Source organism: Hyaena hyaena, unplaced genomic scaffold, assembly GCF_003009895.1.
Source record: "Hyaena hyaena isolate Hyena2069 unplaced genomic scaffold, ASM300989v1 scaffold_57, whole genome shotgun sequence".
NCBI classification, from domain to species: Eukaryota; Metazoa; Chordata; class Mammalia; order Carnivora; family Hyaenidae; genus Hyaena; species Hyaena hyaena.
In genome coordinates, this window is record NW_024080690.1 from 3,632,246 (window position 1) to 3,652,983 (window position 20,738).

General features: G+C 40.7%; 1 protein-coding gene across 1 annotated transcript in view; it reads right to left on the reverse strand.

The window, feature by feature from the left end:
• Nucleotides 1-269: 269 nt before the first annotated feature.
• The window catches only part of CKAP2L (cytoskeleton associated protein 2 like), a 28,837-nt gene continuing 8,368 nt past the window's right edge, over nucleotides 270-20,738 (reverse strand). Inside the window, exons 4-9 of the mRNA XM_039231728.1 lie at nucleotides 16,391-17,646; nucleotides 12,165-12,372; nucleotides 7,396-7,551; nucleotides 4,024-4,087; nucleotides 2,735-2,924; nucleotides 270-1,348 (exon numbers count right to left, since the gene is read on the reverse strand). Of these exons, the coding sequence (XP_039087659.1) occupies nucleotides 1,123-1,348; nucleotides 2,735-2,924; nucleotides 4,024-4,087; nucleotides 7,396-7,551; nucleotides 12,165-12,372; nucleotides 16,391-17,646 (2,100 nt within the window). The 3' untranslated portion in view covers nucleotides 270-1,122. The remainder of the gene's footprint in view (nucleotides 1,349-2,734; nucleotides 2,925-4,023; nucleotides 4,088-7,395; nucleotides 7,552-12,164; nucleotides 12,373-16,390; nucleotides 17,647-20,738) is intronic.

A 20,738-nucleotide genomic window follows, 5' to 3' on the forward strand; every position in this document is an offset into this window, starting at 1 on the left:
CCTGCGTGAAGCTGATGGTCAGACTCTTGATCAAGGTGAGTTCTCCATGGTAATGGATGTTCCCTATGAGGCCTCTTGAAATAGTCTATCAGAGTTTCCCCGGACAAAGCCCTAATTCTCCCACCACCCCCAAGCCAGGCCATCAGCACTGTTTTTGATAATAAAGAAAACAAATCAACTAGCAGGAATGAACAAAATTTAATTTTTTTTGTTTTAGATAATACTTAAATATTGAGAAAGCTAAAATTTAAAAATTCAAAATATGTTGGTTAGGTTTTTCTATACATTATATGTACATAATGATTGTGATTTTACCTTTCCTAGAGCAGTTGCCCAGGAGGAAGAAAAGACAGTCTATAATAGTCTCTGGGGCTCGTGCAGTCTTGTCAGGCCAGGTGTCCCTTAGCAGAACAAAGAACTGAAGATGCAAGTGTCCCCCACCCCCCCCCCACCCATTTGAAGCATTTCTGAATAACAAATACAAAATGAGATTTGAATATAAACAGCTAGATAACGCCTCCAGTTCAGGGCTATGTTTCACTGGAGGAGCCCTGCCTGGCACGCTCAGGAATTGCCCTTCATCTGTAGGGACCATGTGACCGAAGTCAAAGTCATACATGAAAGTCATTTGAGATCTCTGAGCAAAGGCACAGCTGAGCATCAGCTCTAGAAAGAGGGGATCTGGCCAGAAGGTCTGTCACATGGCCTCGGGTTGGAAGGCGAGCTCAGCTTGGCTCCCCTGGGCTGGGAGGACTCACCCTCCCTGCTAAGGTGGATGAAGGAAGGGAAGCCTATCATACTGTGGCACCGACCTTTGAATATAACAAAGAACTAAGATGAGAGTAAAGTAGCTTAATAAAGTGAAAAATTCTACCATACTTGGGGGTAAATATTCAATAGTTTAAAGTTTATGCTAGACAACTGTGGCAAACTACAGTCTTAAACCAGTGAGTCCCGTGGGGATATTAAATTTGAGAGTAAGCCCGGCAAATTACAAAATTCTGAGAGCCCATATTCTGCCTGTTTGTTACATAGTTTTTTCCAGGTCACCTGGATGAGGGTTATTTCTTGTTTCATGGAGGCTCTGAAACATCTTTTTTTTTTTTTTAAGGCACTAAGAAATTATGACTCGAGGCTTTTAAACCCTAGTGTGACAGGTAGAGCCTCATTTTTACGGAATATAAAACACTCTGTTTCTTCCACTTCTAGCAGCTCGTTAAGAGAAGCCACCACCAAATCGTGTTCCTGCAGCATTTCTGGATAGCGGGATACTGCCCGCTCGATCCTTGCCGAACGCCGCACAGGTGTGATCAGCTTCATGTCCTGCACTTCTGCCATTCCACTTATTCTGCGAGACAGAAAGAGGTGCATTCCAAATCTTATTACTTCTTTGGAAATTCCACTTCTTATTCTTAATTTTTTAAATTCCTGATAAAACAGGACAGATATTTCAGTGAAAGTTGACATAAGAGTATGTGTGGAGCAGCTCTCAAGCTAAGATGGCTCCCCCTTGATTGTCAGGAGGAGGAATGAGGTGGTGTCTGGCTGCTCCTGGACAGTAGAAGCGTAAGGATTTCCTGAATGAACTGTTAAGTGTGGTTTTTACTTGAAGTCAAATACATGGCAGTTGGGGTTTGTTTATTCCATAAACTCAAAGAGTTGACAGGTTTTGAGGAAATTGGGCCTTATACCAAATGGAGTTGGACTAATGAATTCTAAGATTCTTTCTAGCTTTCACAGAAAATGATTCAAAAAACACCTTTTAAGATGGTGGACCAAACCACAGTTTGAAACTGGAACAAAGTGGGCACGTTCCTTGTAAGCTTTAATGCATTCTCATAAAAAGGAGCCCAGACGTTAGGTTGCAGAGACCTCTCCATGAAGTGAATCTGGTCTATACCTCACAGACCAACTCATTACGTTAGCCTAAGCAAAAGTAGCCCACAGGTCTTCCAAAAACTCTCCTAACAAATTCCAAGGCCAGCAAAAGGTGGTTTTCAGATCAACTGCTTGCCTCCATCCCTGCATGAGCCAAGTGTAATGCCGGGGCTGAGGGAGGCCCAGCTGTGCTTTCCAGAGATCGACAACACAGAACTGTGTGCTCCTGGTACTTTTGTTTGGAATTCGTTTTTAAGATCATGAACAGAGCCTGATGTTATATTAATGTTTTAGCAAATGACATTGGTACCTGACACAGTTCCTATGGATTCTGCCTTAAACATAAACTTATACACTCTCAGTAAAATGAGCAACTTCTGTCTAGTACGTCCTCGACTGCGCTCCCTGTTCTTACAGGGCAATTGGCTGTCCCTGTTCTCCCAGAGCTAAGGAGGTTGCCCCTGCTTGGCACTCGGCGTCCGCACCCTGGGGCTGAGAGGAAAGGGAGGTGGGATCTGTAAGCGCAGGACAGATGAGGGTGAAGAGGTAGGATGGGATCCAAGGAGGAAGGTGGGAATCCATTGCGATGGTCTCCAGACTCCAGCGGCAGGAGTGTGTGAAGGGGATAGTGCGTGTGTACAGAAAATACAGATACTCCTGTCGATGGTCCCAACCCCCCCCCCCCCCCCCAGCTGAAGCTCCTTCCCTTAATGCCAAAGATGGATTGGACCCCCTGGGTGAGGGGGAGGCAGAGGCTCTCCACAGACTGCTGGTACTCTGGGTCTGTGGAAGTGAAACCAAAAACAGGGCTGGAATTAGGCCTGTGGACACAAAGCCTGCTTTAGAGTCGCCTTACCTAGGGATGGGGGCCACCTGTAATTTGATACCAGGATGGTTATCCTGCTCTGTCTTGGTTATTTGGGGTGTTGCTGTAATCTGTTCTCTCTCTTTTAGAGAAAGATAAGACGTTTCGGATTCTGTTTTATTGGCCAGCTCTTCTACTGACGTTATATTCGTTTTGGCAGCTGAAGAGTCAGAGGTAACTCCTGCGTATACAAGGTCGAGAAGGAAAGTGAGGTTTAGCAATTTAATACTAAAACTAAAAGTCAATAAAATGAAAAATCAGTATACACAATGATTTCTCAATTAAAATAAAGAGTAAACGACTTGAAACAGGACATAGAACTAGTTTTTCCTGCTCAGCCCTCTAGGGATGCCCTGTTACATCAGGCCATCTTTCTAACCTGCCCTCCAGACAGCCTTTGGGCCTTCTTGCCATTTGAGATGGATCCTCTATACCTTTTCAACATTCTGAACACATCCCCAATCTCTTATTCTCTCTTGAGATAAGTTCCTTTAGGGATAATCAATCATTGGCCTTTTAGGCTTATTCCATGTCTTGCGTCAATTTTCTTGACTCACTAGGCTTAACATCCCCCCCTACCCTGGGATGAGATAGTATTACCTAGAGTATATCTACTCTGTGACCTTAATCCTCAAAGTAATGGGTTAGTTAGCAATCACTCCACATGACTTGTTTCTTAAAGTTTAATCTGTCCTAAAGGAAAAACATTTATCCCCTTCCAAGATCATAAAAATAATCTATTTTATTTTCTCAAGGTACCTTGCTTTTTCTTTCTACTCATTAACAACATAAGCAATTAGAGTGGGGCACAGTATTTTTCATAGAAGAGTTCTCTAAAGGTTCTGACCAATGGTTAACCAGACGATAAGATGCCTACTCTGGCTATTTTTAAAGCTTATAATGAGAATTTGGGTGTGTAAGTGCTAGAGGGTTGTTATGACTGAACATGGAACTTACAGTGAGGCACCTCTCCCTTCTGCCTCAGTCTTGTCTGAGAAAGAGCCACTTGTCTTCTCCCACCTAGAAATCCAGGGAAGCAAGACACCTTCCTCTAGGCTGCTCTTGTGAGAACAACCTTTGTTTGGTGTTGAGCAACATATACTTGTAATAAAAGGAATAAATCAGCTAATGATGATGGCTGAAAAAACCAGGCCGTAGACTCCAAGAAGTGAGGCATTTCAGGGAACTTTAAATTCATTTCTTTTTTCCCTGTGCGTTCCTCAAGGACTTTTACGTGAGTGGCTAGAGGGAGTGAATTTAAATACCAAAAATACCAATACCTTCTGTGGTTCTGTTTGAATCTTGCAAAATCTTAAGAACAACTTCACGCAACTCTTGTATCGGCTGGAAGGACGAAAATACATAAACAGTATTCAAAACTTCCATGGGGAAAATGACCGAGCAACTTTGCTTAACATCAAATGAACTTCTTTTTATAATAAAAATGTTTTCTTTCTTATCTCTTGTTAACAATAAGTGACATTTAAAGTGACATTAAAGTGACATTTAAAAAGTTCGGATTTATAGCTTTATGTGACAAATGAAGGAACAAAGAAAATGTTGGTTAAATGCTGGCATGCTTCACTTTAAAGGAGAGATGTGCTCACGGAAAGTCGTCTATAATGACATTTCTCTAAATTAAATTAATTTCTTATTGTCTTATGTGATCCCACTAAAGATGTGTCCCCACATAAAGATTCTGGCCCAAAGATGTAAAGTTAGCTGTACAGAAAATGCAGCATGAGTTTTTAGTATTCTCTTAACTGAATTTTTGTTTTTAATCATAAAAGCCATATACCTCATTACAGAAAAATTGAACAATAGTCAAACTTAAAAAGAGAGATCACTCATAATCTCATCACCCAAATATAGCCTTTAGTTAGCATTTTGGGTAATTTCCCCCAGCATTTCCTTCTTTCTTCTCTTATTTAGTAACATAGCATAAAAAACATAACATTAAACATAACATAAAAAACATAATATTAAATACAGCATAAAAACCATAGCATTAGAGAAAAGCCATTACAGAAAAGGAATTTTTCTGGTAAAATTATCTGAGATAGTCTTCCTTTTTCAAAGTACATAAACCATGCCATGAGCCAGAACATCATAAATGAATTGTAATTTCTCATAGGAATATTCTATTTGGAGGTTGGTCTTTCTGATCTGGGATTCTGTATCAAATAAATAATAGATATAAACTGGCAACAGAGCATAAAAGCAAAGCTATTTATACAATTTTCACAAAGTCTAATGTGCTTTAAGCTTAAGGGAATGGGAATAAATGTACAGAACATATTGCAAAAAGTCTGAATTATATAAAACTTTTATCAATCGTATTTTACATTTTTACAGGCTTCTAGTTAAAAATGATAGATTGAATATACATTTATTTCTTAAATGTTTATTTATTTTTGAGAGACAGTGCGTGTATCAGGGGGGAGGGGCAGAGCATCCAAAGCAGGTTCTGTGCTGAGAGGAGAGAGCCCAATGACGGACTCCAACTCCCAAACTGTGAGATCATGACCTGAGCCGAAGTCAGACACTTAACAGACTGAGCCACCCAGGTGTCTCTGAATATACATTTATTTCTAATCCCTGTTGAAACTCTACTGAAATGGTAATGGGATTAAAGGAGGCAATGATGGCAAAGAATAGAAATGGCCACAAGATTTGGAAGCTAGAAAGTAGAAGGAAGAGGTAACCAACTTAAACAACTTGAAAGAGCCAGATCCTAAGCTGGGAATGTGGCTGAGAAATACCATGATTCAACCCCAGGGCCTTTAAAGGCTCAGGAATGAATGGTCGGGTCCAAATCAAGAGGTCTGTCCAGCAGTCAGACCTCCAAATGTTTATCCTAACATAAACTGGGGATGTATTTTCCAAGTCTCTGGGGAATATCATGTATGACTGAGACTGAAAAAACAAGGGTTAAATGAAAGTTTCCATGCTGAAGGTTGAGATTCCTAGATCTCTTCTCCCTCACAACACTGGTAGCCTGGTTTCCAGCTCCCAGGAAGCGATTGGAAGATCCTTCTTTAGAGACTATGATCAGTTTTATCTATCTATCTATCTATCTATCTATCTATCTATCTATCTATCTATCTGTCTCTTAAGAAAGAGAGAGAAAAGCATCAGTAGGGGAGGGGCAGAGAGAGGGAGGGAGAGGGAGAATCTTAAGCAGGCTCCATGCTCAGTCCACAGTCTAACTCAGGGCTCGATCTCATGACCATGAGATCATGACCTGAGCTGAAATCAAGAGTTGGATGTTTAACTGTGTAACCGACTGAGCCACCCAGGCACCCCTAAGCTTTTTCAAACCCACCTCTTTGTAAACAGCCCAGTTTTACTGACATCTGAATAAAGCCTTTAATGCATAGAGAACAAAACAAAATAAGACCACCACCACCACGACCAACAACAACGATAAAACCAAACAGAGAGAGAAGGAAAACAGACAACGTTGGAAGAAATGGGAATCTGAGGGTAACGGTGAAAGATCCCAGGATGATGGGCAGCAAAGACAGGTTATAGGCCAACCTGCTGAGCTTGGAACATGTCAGAAGGGTCTGGGAGAAGGGTCTCTAAGAAAAAGAAATCAGTAAGATATATGATGTTTTGAAAGTAGTGAGAAATTTAGACAACTGGAAAAGACTTTGGGAACTAACTATATAGTAATAAATACTCAGAAAATGAAACAAAGAGAAAACAAGACAATAATTAACTTCAGGAAAAGTTATTCATAACAATGTAAACACAGGATTATTTGTCATGCTAGTGACCAGGATTTCCATACGATTCTAATGGACATACAGAGGATGGCAAACGTCTGCAGGCATGTGTCTCGGGGATCCGTGCAGGTGTGTGTGAGAAAGGGGGTTAACTCCTCATTCTGCATAGTTGGAAGTCTACAAGTCATGTCTAAAACTGAAAAACTAAGAAACAGCAATACAGGCACATATGTGAAACTATCGCGGTAAATATGAAAATAACCAGTTTGCTGCAGGAGGTGGAAAATGGGAGAGGAGGGCCACAGAGGCCTCATGAAAAGAACCTTATTGAGCTGTTTTGACTATTTATGTGCATATACAACTCTGACTTTGAACACTCATGGGAAGAGGTATGGTGAAATATAAAATAACACTGGCAAGTGACATTTAAGCAAAAAGAGTTATAAAACTGTTAGATGCAGTCTTTGTTAAAAAGAGTTATAAAGAGACAGTGGTTTTACTAGGTTTTAGAATTAAATTTATTTTTCATGCACTGGCTCTGAATTGTTGCTGTGTGAATATTGATGTTGTGGGCTTAATGTATTTTTCGGCTCCTTATGGTGAGGTATGACTTTGTAAGTTCTGTATATTGATGTTATAATTTTCTATAAGTGCATATCTCTACAGTGAGTGTAAAGTGAGACACAATCACTTGACAAGAACACTGATTCTATTGGTTTACATGTAACACTATTTTCTACCTAATAAAGTTTTAATTAGATGTAAATAAAGGACATGTTGTGTTTCATTTTCTGTGTGTAACTTTATGATGTAAATTAGAAGTTTCACATGGCACTGTATGACTGCTATATTGCAAACAACAGAGAACTCACATGAGAGAATTTTCAGGAAATCACCCACCCAAGACAGATAGATACTCACTGTTGCCCCGTTTCTAATGGCCTCTTCGTACAGCCCAATAACATCAAAGGTACCTTTACTTGCCAAAAACTTTGCTTTGCAGATCCAGAATTTAGCAAATTTTTCAGCCTCAGGAATACTGGACAATAGAGTAAATATTTCATTAGAAAGTACACCCTGTAAAAAAAAAAATACCCAGAGGTAATTATTACCATCTTGCTGTTATTCTCACATCTAATATTTATCAGAGAAGTTCTGTAGAAATCAGTCTGATCATTTTTTCTTTATTTTAAAAAATTTCAATTTTACTGAGGTACAATTTACATATAAGAGGCAACCACTTAAACAGCCTATTTCAATGAGTTTTGACACTAGTCATTAAATTTTAAGAGTTACATGAGACGAGATAGGAAAATGTTTATCATAGCTGAAAGAAAGGAATATCTTTACATTTTTATGCAAAACCAAACCCAAAGCCAAACCAAACCCTTGAGTAATCAACAGTCATATAATTCTTACATATTCATAATAATTTCCATATATCTCTAACAGAAGTATGAAGGATGGCACAGGTAAGCAAGGGTCATAGGAGTGTATATACGTGCGTGTGGGGGGGATCCATGCAAGTGTACATAATAAGGGCTAAATCTCACAAAAAGTAAATTTATTTATTTTAAAAATATTTTAATGTTTATTTATTTTTGAGAGAAGGAGAGAGACAGAGCATGAGTGGGAGAGGGGGACACAGAATCTGAAGCAGGCTCCAGGCTCTGAGCTGTCAGCACAGAGCCTGATGTGGGGCTCGAACTCACAAACCACAATCATGACCTGAGCCGAAGTCAGGCACTTAACCAACTGAGCCACCCAGGCACCGCTCACAAAAAGTAACTTTAAAATGGTCTCACTGATTTGGTGGTCCCTTTCTGGCTTGTACCCAGGGCAGGGCAGTGCCATGGACCAGGAGAAATATGGGGAGCTACTATGACTTGGCACACTAAGCCAAGCAGCACCTCCTACTCCTGCAATGGGGGGACCCAAAGGGAAGTGCACAATCAAGAATCATTAATGTTTGAGAAAACCAACACTACACGGAAGAGGCATAAAACTCAACGGAGTTGACAAAGAAACCAATGAGCTGAAAATTTGGCTGTAGAATTCTCCCAGAACCCATGAAGACAGAACAAAGAAATGAGTATGAAAGAAAAGTTAAAAGAGTTCTGGAGGGGGCGCCTGGGTGGCTTAGTCGGTTAAGCGTCTGACTTTCGCTTAGGTCATGATCTCGCAGTTCGTGGGTTCGAGCCCCGCATCGCGCTCTGTGCTGACTGCCAGCTCAGAGCCTGGAGCCTGTTTCAGTCTGTGACTCCCTCTCTCTCTGACCCTCCCCTGCTCACGCTGTCTCTCTCTCTCCTAGAAATAAATAAAAAACATTAAAAAAAAAAAAGAGTTCTGAAGGAGACATCTATTACTCAGGAATTCCAATATCCATCTAAGAAAAAGAACATTCGCCAAGACTGATTAGACATTAATTTCAATATACTCTATCAAGCAGAACACATACAGGCTATGTTCACAATGCAGTATAATTAAAAGCTGGAAAAAAAGATAGGAAAAAACAAAACAAAACAAAACTCTATGTATCTGGAAGTTAAAAGATGTTCTTCTAAGATAACTGTTGGGTTAAACAAGTCAAAATGGAAATCTCAAACTATTTAGAAATGAACAACAATGAGAACTCAGGTCAATTATGAAGCTGTGGTCTCCTAGCTCCAAATCTACCTTGTACCTTCTGCTGTGACACTGGGGCTGGAATTCTGTAAATCACTTTGTTTTCACAGCAGCTCTATGCTGGGCTCTGCAAGTATGTGAGGCTAGAGGGAGATGGTGTGGATGAAGAAGAGAGGGACTTCCTCTTTCCCATTGGCTTTTGTCACCCCAGCAATGGTCCTTCACTCTGGCGGCAGTAGTTGGTTCCAGCCTGCACCATTTTTTCCCGGCATTTGCAGACCCTGCCTCACTGCGCTCTTTCACGGGTAAGAGCACCAGTTGGGTAGCATCCTTTCCTCAAGGTCTGAGCCCCAACACTGCTGGGCCCCTCCTTCCGTTTCTGTGGTCCTAGCATCTGCTGGGTAGTACGCCCTCCTTAGAGTTGGAGTTTGTCTCTCCTAACTTCTAGGTTCTGATACCCTCAACCTCTCTTTGTTCCCCTAGACCCAGTGGGTGCTGGCTGCTTCCTGAAGTCACTGTTACCTCAGGTTTCCTTTTGCAATCAGCCCTGTGCATAGTACCCATATCTCTTCTGATGGTCCCTTTACCATTGTTATGCACACAAAGTGCTTTTAAGTCCAACAGCCAGCATCTGCTCCTCTTTGTATGTGTCCAGAGAGTCAAAGTTCCTGGGAATTTTTGTCCACCCCCTTCCTCAGGGCAGTCATTCGTCAATGACCATGGAAGTATTACTACTAAAGCTTCCTTGCCCCTGATCAGGATGACTCTGAGAGTCTGATCCACAGTCTCCAGAGCTCCCCTTTGGGACTGTGCCGCAGTTACATCCCATGGATTTTGCTTGATCCTACTTGGCCTCCTTCCCTTCCTGGCCCCACATCCCCACTCCCCTCCCAGTTTTTCCTGCGATCCTCTTCCTAATAAATTACTTTCACACAAATTCTCCTCTTAGGATTTGCTTCTAGGGAACTCACATATAAGACATCATGAAACCAACCTTTACGTTACATTCTTTCTATTAAGATATCAGGTGCAGTTTCTGTTTTCTGACTTGACTAATACAGAACATGACCTAGTCAAACATAAAGAATATGACCAAAGCTAAATTCAGAGGCAAATTTATAGCTTAAAAAAATTTTTTAATGTTTATTTTTGAGAGAGAAAGCGCGCTAAAGAAACAGTGTGAGTGGGGGAGGGGCAGAGAGAGATGGAGACACAGAATCCAAAGTAGGCTCCAGGCTCTGAGCTGTCAGCACAGAATCCGATCCAGGGCTCAAACTTACAGACTGTGAGATCATGACCTGAGGTGAAGTCGGATGTGTAACCAACTGAGCCATCCAGGTGCCCCAAATTTATAGCATTAAATGTATTTTAAAGAAAACTAGAAAGACTGACATAAATGTTTTAAGCTTTCAACTAAAAAGGCTAATAAAAACTGATAAACATAAAAATAGATGCAGACATTGATGCAAGAGAAAAAAAAATCAATAAAACCCCAACATGGACTTTTAAAAAGATTAATAGAGAAATCTTTAAATGAAAGCCATGAAATTTAGCTCAAGAAATGCAAAACCTAAATAGATCAATGATCACAGAAAAAGTGGAAAAGATATACCCAAAACTATCCCCATAGTCCAGATGACTTTATGGGCAAGTCCTTACCACACCTTCAAAGAGAAAAATAATTCTCATGTTGTATAAACTATTCTTAGAGTATAAGAAAAAAGGAAAATACCCAACTACTTGGCAAAGCCAGTATGATACTAATATTAGGGAAACATAAGAAAAGGCAACTAAAGAACATATGTAAAAATCTGGAATAAAATAATTACAACTCACAAAACTATATTCTTCATTTCTGTATGTACTACGTGGTATGTACATGCATAAAAACTGTCTGGATGGATAACTGGCAATAGCGGTCACCTCTCCGGAGAAGCCTGGGATGCATAACTGCGTGCGTGCGTGCGTGTGCACACGTGTGTGTGGGCATGCTCAGCAGGGAAAACCGGTCATTTTCTATATTGTTTGAAAGGTTTTTATTTTATTTTAAAATATAATTTAATTTATTAAACATGTTTAATTATTTTTGAGAGAGAGAGACACACACACACAGAGTGTGAGTGGGAGAGGGGCAGAGAGAGAGGGAGACACAGAATCCAGGCTCTGAGCTGTCACACAGAGCCAGACACGGGGTTCGAATTCATGAACCATGAGATCATGCCCTGAGCTGAAGTCATGCTTAACTGACTGAGCCACCTAGGTACTCTGTAATGTTTTTAATAATAAGAATATACTCATGCATTTTCTTTAATACAATGAAAATACAAGAAAGGGCAACAACAACAAAGGAAGAGAACTTTAATTTGACAGAGGAGAAATAATTAATGTTTAAGTGAATTCTGTGACAAAATTGCCTGGAGGAGACCTAAACAGAAGGTTTCCTTTTTCTGTTGCTGTCCAACACCACCAGTCAAAGGACACAACTGGGTTTGCTTCAGGCAAGGACCTTAGTGTAGATGTCTATCCAATTACTTTTCATTAATATAATTTTTCTTCAAGGCATCTCCTGAGAATCCTACCCTTTGCTTACCATCTCCTTTATCCTTACCTACAGAATCCACGATACGATTTTGATGCCATTTATAACCACCCAGTCTTTAGGATAATCTAATTTTACATGTGACCTTGCCTTTGACTTCAGATTATCCAAATGTCAAATATTTACTGTTTTGACCTTTATGGCTCAAGAAGGCAAAATTCCTTTTGGATCCCTCCAGAGGCAGGCTGCTTGGGTTAGTTTTCCAACTTCTTTGTGCCTCCGTTTCATTTGTAAAGTGGCACATTATAATTGTATGAGATGATATAAGTAAAGCGTTAGAGAGTGCCTGGCAGATGAGAGTCACTGTTTAAATGTATGCCATTATTATTATTATTGATATTCTTCATCTATATTAAAACAAGCAGCTGAATTTCTTAGAGGTTATCTCACTTATGCCATATTTAAGAAAAATGTTTAAAAACTCTAAGATTGTGGGCCAAAGTTTTGAGAGCTTACTTATACTCACCCTTTCGATGAACTGCAGACATTCTGTTAGAGTGTGGTTAATTTTGTTGGACAGTTCAAACTGTCCTTTCTTTTCTTCATCTTCTTTTTCCATACTCTTCCAGAATGAAATATTCATTTCCTCTATTATTTTTCTTTTTGTTTTAAGTTCCATAGGAGGCCGTTTATAGATTTTCCCCTTAGATTTCTGCCATTCTTCCAGTTGTTTCCTATTATAAAATTAAAGGGGTAGGGTGGGGTGAGAAAATGGCTTTAGGTTTCTTTTTGTATAAAGTCACCCTTCTAAAGTATAAGGTATGCATGAATTGAGTACCCCTACATACCTTCAACACCACACAGGGTCAGGAGAATGGAATGAAAAACAACTTACAAAGGGGTAATGGCAGCACTGGTTGCCCCTTCCCTTCAGAAGGCAGGCTGCAGAGGGATTACTAAGATTACTGGTGAGTAGCATCTGTCTCCAAATTCCTCGACTGCGTGATTATTCTTCATTCTTTTTCTTTTTTCTTTTTTTTCAGTATTTTTCTCTAAAAATGTTCATTTCACCTGTTTATTACCTCTGGCACTAAGACACCCCTCCATCTCTGAGATGATGAACTCAGCACTCCATTTCTCTTACCATAAGGTCTCTATGAACCACTCAACCACACCCACCAAACCCGCATCCTGTCCTTGGTAGGGTCTTGGCCAGAGTGACCCACTTTGTCCAGTTCCTTAGCCCTCTCCTACCACACATGACCCCCTTTCTTCCAGACAAGATCACTAATTTCAGGACTCTTAAGTAGCTAGTCTCTGACGGTGCCATGTCTGAATCATCGCTCTCCTCCACTGCCCAAATTCTCTGCCCTTGCTTCTAAGCAGCCAACAGACTACTGTTGGGGGGTGGGGGGCACGGGGCACCAAGTCCTGTAAACCCAAGCATTTGAACGTCGGCTCTTCAACTTCTTTAAATTACTACATGTTTTGTTTTGTTTTGTTTTTTTAAACGTTAAGTTTTATTTATTTCTAGGAGAGAGAGAGAGAGAGACAGCGTGAGCAGGGGAGGGTCAGAGAGAGAGGGAGTCACAGACTGAAACAGGCTCCAGGCTCTGAGCTGGCAGTCAGCACAGAGCCCGACGCGGGGCTCGAACCCACGATCCACGAGATCATGACCTAAGCGAAAGTCGGACGCTTAACCGACTAAGCCACCCAGGCGCCCCTAAATTACTACATGTTTATAACTCACAGATGTACATTTCAGCCCAGATGTTTACAAAGAGCCCCAAACTTTGTAAAACCCACTGCCTAGTTGGTATTTGTTATTTGATGTCTGGCACGCATTTCAAGTTTAATACTGTCCAAAAAAAGCTCTTGATTTTCATCCCCCAACCTATTGCCAAATGGTCTTTTCTACATGATAAAGAGTACCCCAATCCACCCAGTTAGTAGGACCTAAAACTAGGAGTTGTCTTTGAGAAGTCCTTTCTTCCCCATACCTGACACATCATGGTACAGGCTTCTAGCTCTACTGCTACTATCCTAGTCCATATCACTGTAACCTTTTGCCTGAAAGGCTATGGCAGACTCTTTCCTTACTGATGTCCTGGCTTCCACTCTAACCCTTATCAAATACATTGTGTGCACAGTAGCCAGAGTGATCTTTAACGGGTGAAGCAGACTGAGTGAGTCACTGCCAGGAACTTCCTATGCCTCTTGGAATAAAATTAAACATGTTTTCCATGCCTCTCCAACCTCATGTCAAATCACTTTCCCTCTTACTCTTCTTCTCCAGGAGCTCTGATACCACTTCAGTTACTTGACCCATGCTCATGCCTGCCTCAGGGTCTTGTATTATCATTTTTATTCAGTCTTCTGCTTAAAGATCACCTTCTTGAAGAAGTAATTATCTGTAATTATTCTGTTGCATCAGTGTGTTGATTTTCTGTCTTCACTAGAAAGCAAGTTCCATGAAGGCAGAAACCTTGGATGGCCCAGTGCCTAGCTCAAGGTCTAGAACACACAAGTGTTCAGTAATGTACAGTAAAATTCACCTTTCTTAATGTACAGTTCTGTGAGTTCTGACAAATGCAGAATCAGGTAACCATAACAACAATCAAGATTTAATACCTTCAAAAATTTCTTCATGCTCCTTAGTAGTCAACCCTGCTCCTCACGCCCAGCTCCTGATGATCACCGATCTGTTTTCTGACCTTATGATTTTGTTTTAATTAACCCTCTTGTTCCCTTGACTCCAGAGCACAATTCGTAGTGCTTGTTTCAGCCCCATCCACCACCCCCGGTTCACTTGCATGTGAACCACCGGCTTAATGACAGACGCTGAGGTGTTTGGCATGTGCTTCCCTTATGTTCCTGGCATTCTTCCTATCTCAGCCTTCCTCCCAATTATAAATGAAGAGGGAACTTACCTTTTCTAAAGCCAACTTTGTCCCAGGACCTCAATGCTATGATTTTATTATTCTAGCACTTTCCATAGATACATCAGAGAAGAAGCTCCGTTAAGGTAGGCTGTGACTGTGTGCTCACCACTGTATCTCCCGATGCCCAGCACATTGTAGGTGCTTACGGAACACTCCAGCAATGAGTGAGTGATCTACCCTTCTCCACAGAGTCCTCTTGGGTAATCAAACACAGTCAGCATCCCACACACTGTCTTAGGACCCATTATCTATTATCTGGTCTAGACTATAAGCTGTGTGGGAGGGACCCTGGCTTCCTCATTCACCAGCTTGGGGTCTTCATACTCAGTTTTCTTTTTACTCAGAAGGCTCATCCTTCTTTTTTTTTTTTACTATCCTTTCCCTAGAGCAGACAGCATTGTTGAAAGTACCTCCCTGGCCTTCTATCTAAGGAAATCAGCCCAGTCTCACTCTCTCAATCATATCACCCTAAATTAAGCTGTTTATTTTCTGTCTCTTCCGGAGGGCAGAGAGCTTGTTGGTGGTGTCCAGGGCTGTATTCAGAGAATCGATCCTGCCTTCACTTCACCCTGCTATACTTTTTAGCTACCACTTAATTTAAAAAAATTTTTTTTACATTTATTTATTTTTGAGAGACAGAGAGAGACAGAACATGAGCAGGGGAGAGGCAGACAGGGTGCGACACAGAATCCAAAGTAGGCTCAAGGCTCTGAGCTGTCAGCACAGAGCCCCAAATGGGGCTCAAACTCACAAACTGTGAGATCATGATCTGAGCTGAAGTCAGACGCTTAACCGACTGAGCCACCCAGGAGCCCTGCTACCATCTAATTTTACATGTTCCTTTCACCCTTGTCAGTCAGGAATCTCCTTATTTTCTACTCCAACCAAGCATACATAGGTGCTTCTCCTGCGAGGTCCACAACATTATGAGATTATGTCTGGTCCTGTACAGGAAGTGTGACATCCTTTGGCTTGGTTTCAAGTACCATGAATGTTAATGTTAACCCCCAGCACCTGGAGATCCTGATTTCTGAACTCTGAACTCTGTATGTGAACTGATTGTTCCTCTTTGTCTTAGCTTACTTTCCAAAACTTGGCCTGCTCACACTCATGGAAGTTTCCTGCTCCTTCTTCCCTGATAACTTTTCTGGATTTAACCACTGGTCTGCATCAGAAGGGACTACCAACTCCCTGCTTTTTAGCTGTGTGAACTCACTACTGTAGCTCCTCCTACCTTGCCCTCTTCTATTGTTGTTCAGTCCCTGCAGGCTACCTGTTGAATGAGTAGTCTACGTCTGCAACGCCTATTTCTTCTTCTTTTTAATGTTTATTTTTGAGAGACACACACACACACACACACACACACACACACACACACAGAGTGCGAGTGGGGGAGGGGCAGGTAGAGAGGGAGACACAGAATCTGAAGGAGGCTCTAGGCTCTGAGCTGTCAGCAGAGAGCCCGAGTCGGGGATCAAACCCACAGACCGGCAGATCACGACCTGAGCCAAACTCGGAGGCTTAACCAACTGAGCCACTCAGGCACCCCTGCACCTCCTATTTCTTATCCAACCATTTTGTTTCAATTTCTTTCTAAAAAATAAATTATTTTCAAGCATACAGAAAATTACAGAGAATAACTTATAACACATGTATATACCACCCAGCTCTACCAAGGCTTAGTACTTGTTATATTTGCTTCAAATTACTCAGAAGCCATTATTCACGGCCTATGTCCTGACTGAGTATACCTGATGGTCAATTGCCTAACCATTTAAAACTGCAAAATCATGGAAGTAAAGCAAAGTACCTTCGATCCTCTGCTGTGATCTTCTTCTTAATATTTGGATTAGTTTGGGTCCCATTTGGGACTCTTCCTCCATGTATGGTTTTGTTACCAGCTTGAGTTTTGGGAGCTGTCCTATTGAGAAAATGGTTCTGGGGAAGAATCTTTTTCAACTTGGAGTCCAAAGTCTGTGTTTTTTGTTGACAGCTGTTGCTCCATTTATTCCCATTGGTTCCATTTGATGTTATGTTAGGGGTGCTTGGAATGACTGAATTAAAATTGCCAACTGTCAAATTAGGCCTTTGGCTTATGGCTGTTGATTTTTGCAGTGCACATGATGTCCGAGGTCTAAAACCAGGTTGAGTGGCTTTCTGATCTTGCTTAATGTTTGGATGTTTGTTGTTACAGCCTCCTGGAAGCACATTGGGGCATGTCCAGGGTTTGGTGTGTTTTACTTTCTGTTCAGTAACAGTGTGTGACTGTACCTTAGTTTCATTTGGTCTTTCATATTTATCCCTATTAACCTTTATATCCTTTATGTCCTTGACCACTGGTTTCTTCGATGCTTGAGTCCTACTAAGGGTCTGAACATAGTGATAGGGAGCTGTCTTTGGGAGTTTTTCTCCTGGTCTTGCAAGATTTGTTCCTCTAGAGAGTTGCTGTGACTTTACTGGTGGAATTCTAATTTGTGTTTTTCCAACAAATTGTTTATTAACTTGGTCTTTCAGAACAGCACCATTCCCTGAACTTTTGCTCAAGGCTGGTTTAGGAGCCAAACTACTCTTGGTTTGATTATAAGAGTTAGTCTTTGGCTTACCTATTGTCCATAATTCAGGATTTGGCTTCCTTTGAGAGTCTGGTAAGGTTTGGGGCAAGTTTTCTTTGTTTATCTCTTTTAGAAAGCTGCCCAAGGATCCACTATCAACACGGTTAGAGTCCACAGAGTCTGCACCCTTAGTATTTCCTTGATCGGCTACCTGCTGCTTTGCAGTTTTCAGTTCCTGTATAGTAAGGGTCCCCATGGTTTTTCTAGACAGTTCTCCAGTAGTGGATGACCCAGCTTCATGCTGTCGTTGACTATTGCTGGAAAGCTTACAGTTGGAGTTCGAAGAAACACATCCTGAAGTCAGCCTTCTGCCCAGAAGTTTTGGTGGCTCCAACTTTGGCTTCTGGGATCCTGTGATATTGGCAGGTCTGGGCTGGAGTTCAGTGTTGACGGGTCTTCTAGCTTTGACAGGCAAAGCAACATGATTGGTAACATTCTTTTTGGGTAGAACAGTCTAAAAAGACAAAGAAAAATATCAAAGAGTAAATTAATAACATCAGTTCACTGCTTTTAAAATAAAAGAATAGTGGGGCGCCTGGGTGGCTTAGTCGGTTAAGCGTCCAACTTTCGCTTGGGTCATGATCTCGCGGTTTGTGGGTTCGAGCCCCGCGTCGGGCTCTGTGCTGACTGCCAGCTCAGAGCCTGGAGCCTGTTTCGGATTCTGTGTCTCCCTCTCTCTCTGACCCTTCCCTGCTCACACTATCTCTCTCTCTCTCTCCTAGAAATAAATAAAACATTTAAAAATAAAATAAAATAAAAGAATAGTTATTTTATTTAGAATTTTTTTGAAGAAAGTTGAATCTGGGAAATAAAGGCTCACTAATAGATGATCTTTATAACTTGAGCTCCTATTAGAAATATATCAGAATATTTTAGCTTGATAGAATTAAGCAGAGATACAGCGAACATATAAAAATTGCTATTTAAAAGACAAATTTGCCTCACTTGAACAAGTACTTGCTGAATATCTATTATGTCTCAAATGAAGTGTCCTTCTAGGGACTCTGGAAAGATACATACATAATAAACTTATGTTAGGGTACTTCCCAACTCCCTTCTAGTAGTAGAGTGTATTGCTGTAGGTTTTTTTTTTTCTTTTTAAAACAACACTGTCTTTGTAAAAATCACAGTGTTACGCAAGAACCTTTGTCTTATCCCTGGAGATCAGTGGCAAGGATAGGTAGGTGGTAGATGCTGGGAGGCCGGAGACACTTTGCAACAGTTTTCAATTAAATCTAACATCTCAGTAGAAAGTCATATTTGTAAAGTCAGGACAGGGTTTTAAGGTTAGATTCTACATTATTAACAAGGAAATGTTTCAGCCATGTGATTGAATCTTGGATAAGAAAAGGTAGGGCTAGGTTATAGAGAACTTCAAAAATGAGGGAGGGGAGCTTAGCATAGATATGGTAAATAATAGGAGCAAACCACCTTGACTTCCTTCCAGAGCATTTGCAATGAAAGCAAGTATTGAGAAAGGAGAATTTGGCAGAGATTTGTAGATTATATCTTCAGGGGAAGATATAGGAGTGCTAGACGGAGTGCTAGAGTTGCCACTCTTTATCTTTGATTTGGTAACATTGTTGAGAATTACTATGTAAACTTTGTGAGTGTGTAAAGAAAGTCTGTAACCAGAGCCACGTGGCATTACAGGCAAAGAGATGTTCATTCTAGAATGGTGCGTGTATGGCAGTGCTGCTGGGGGTGAAAGAGGGGAGGGTTGGGAGCAGGAGATGGTATATCCACATGGCTATAGCTGGGTTACTCCTTGAGTCCCAACATTTACATCCACCTCTGATTTCTCCATTATTGCCTACTGAAGAGGCAGGGATGATCAAAGTTTCCAAACATATTATAACATTGTTATTTTTTTGAGATATAATTTGCACCCCACAGAATTCATCTTATTTGTTTGTTTGTTTGTTTGTTTAAGAGCGTGAGTGAGGGGAAAAGGAGCAGAGGGAGAGAGAGAGGATCTTAAACAGTCTCCATGCTCAGCACAGAGTCTAATGAGGGACTAGATTCCAAGATTCTGGGATCATACCCTGAGCTGAAATCGAAAGCTGGACCCTCAATCGATTGAGTCACCAAGGTGCCCCTAGAATTCAGCATTTTAAAGTGTATAATTCAGTGGGTTTTAGTATACTCATAAGGTTGTATAACCATCACCACTATCTAGTTCCAGAATATTTTCATCACCACAGAAAGAAATCCCATACCTGTTAAAAGTCACTCCTCATTTCCCTCTCTCTAAAACAGTGGCAACCACTAAAATCTACTTTCTGTCTCTACAGATTTGCTTATTCTGAACATTTCATGTAATGGGATCATACAATATGTGGCCCTTTGCTACTGGCTTCTTTCACTTAGCATAAGGTTTTTGAGACTCACTCATATTGTAGGATGTATCAGTCTTCACCACTTTATTTTTCAATAATAAACTTTATAACTTATTTACTTTTTAATCTTATTTTTAAGTTTATTTCTTTATTTTGAGAGAGAGAGCACATGTACAGGGGAAGAGCAGAGAGAGGGAGAGAGAGAATACCAAGTAGACTCTGTGCTGACAGTGCAGAGGTTATCCATTCATTGACTGATGAACATTTGGGTTGTTTCAACTTTGGGCTGTTATGCAAAATGTTGCCATCAGCATTTGTTTTAAGCTTGTGTGAGCATATGTTTTCAGTTCTCTTGGGTATATACCTAGGAATGAAATTGCTGGGACTATGGTAACTCTATGTTTAACTTTTGAGGAACTGCTAAGCTGTTTTCCAAAGTGGCTATAGCATTTTACATTCCACCAACATCGTAGAAGGGTCCTAATGTCTCCACATCCTCCCCAATCCTTGTTATGTCTCTTTTGATTTATAACCATCCTACTAAGTATGATGTGGTATTTCACTGTGGTTTTTATTTGCATTTCCCTGATGGTAATGATAGGGAGCATCTTTTCATGTCCTTATTGGCCATTTGTATATCTTCTTTGGAGAAATGTCTATTCAGATCTTTTGTCCATGTTATTACTATTATGATTATTATGATTATTTTCCTTTGTCCATTTTAAAGTTGGGTTATTTGTTTTTTAATTGTTGAGCTACAAGAGTTTGTTATATATCCTGGAGAGTAGCTCCTTATCATATATATGACTTGCAAGTATTTTCTCTTTTGTTCAGTTTTATATCTTCATTTTAGATTAGACTGGCCTTGGTAATTTATTATAAGTGGTAGAACTGGTCCTGCAGTTTTAAGTACTACATTGGGAGAAAAACTAGGCTTAGAAGAGTCATCTGGCTGACAGAATAGCCAGCAATTAATAGGCAAATACAGACCATTGAGGTTGGAATTTTACTTTATTATTATTATTTTTAAGTCATCGCCACACTCAATGTGGGGCTTGAACCTACCACCCTGACATCAAGAGTAGCATGTTCTACTGACTGAGGCAGCCAGGTATCCCCAAGGCTGGAATTTTAGAGATCATTAAATTGAACCACTTCATTTAAGAGAGAAAGTGAGTTGCCCAAGGTCAGGCAGGGTGTTTGAGGC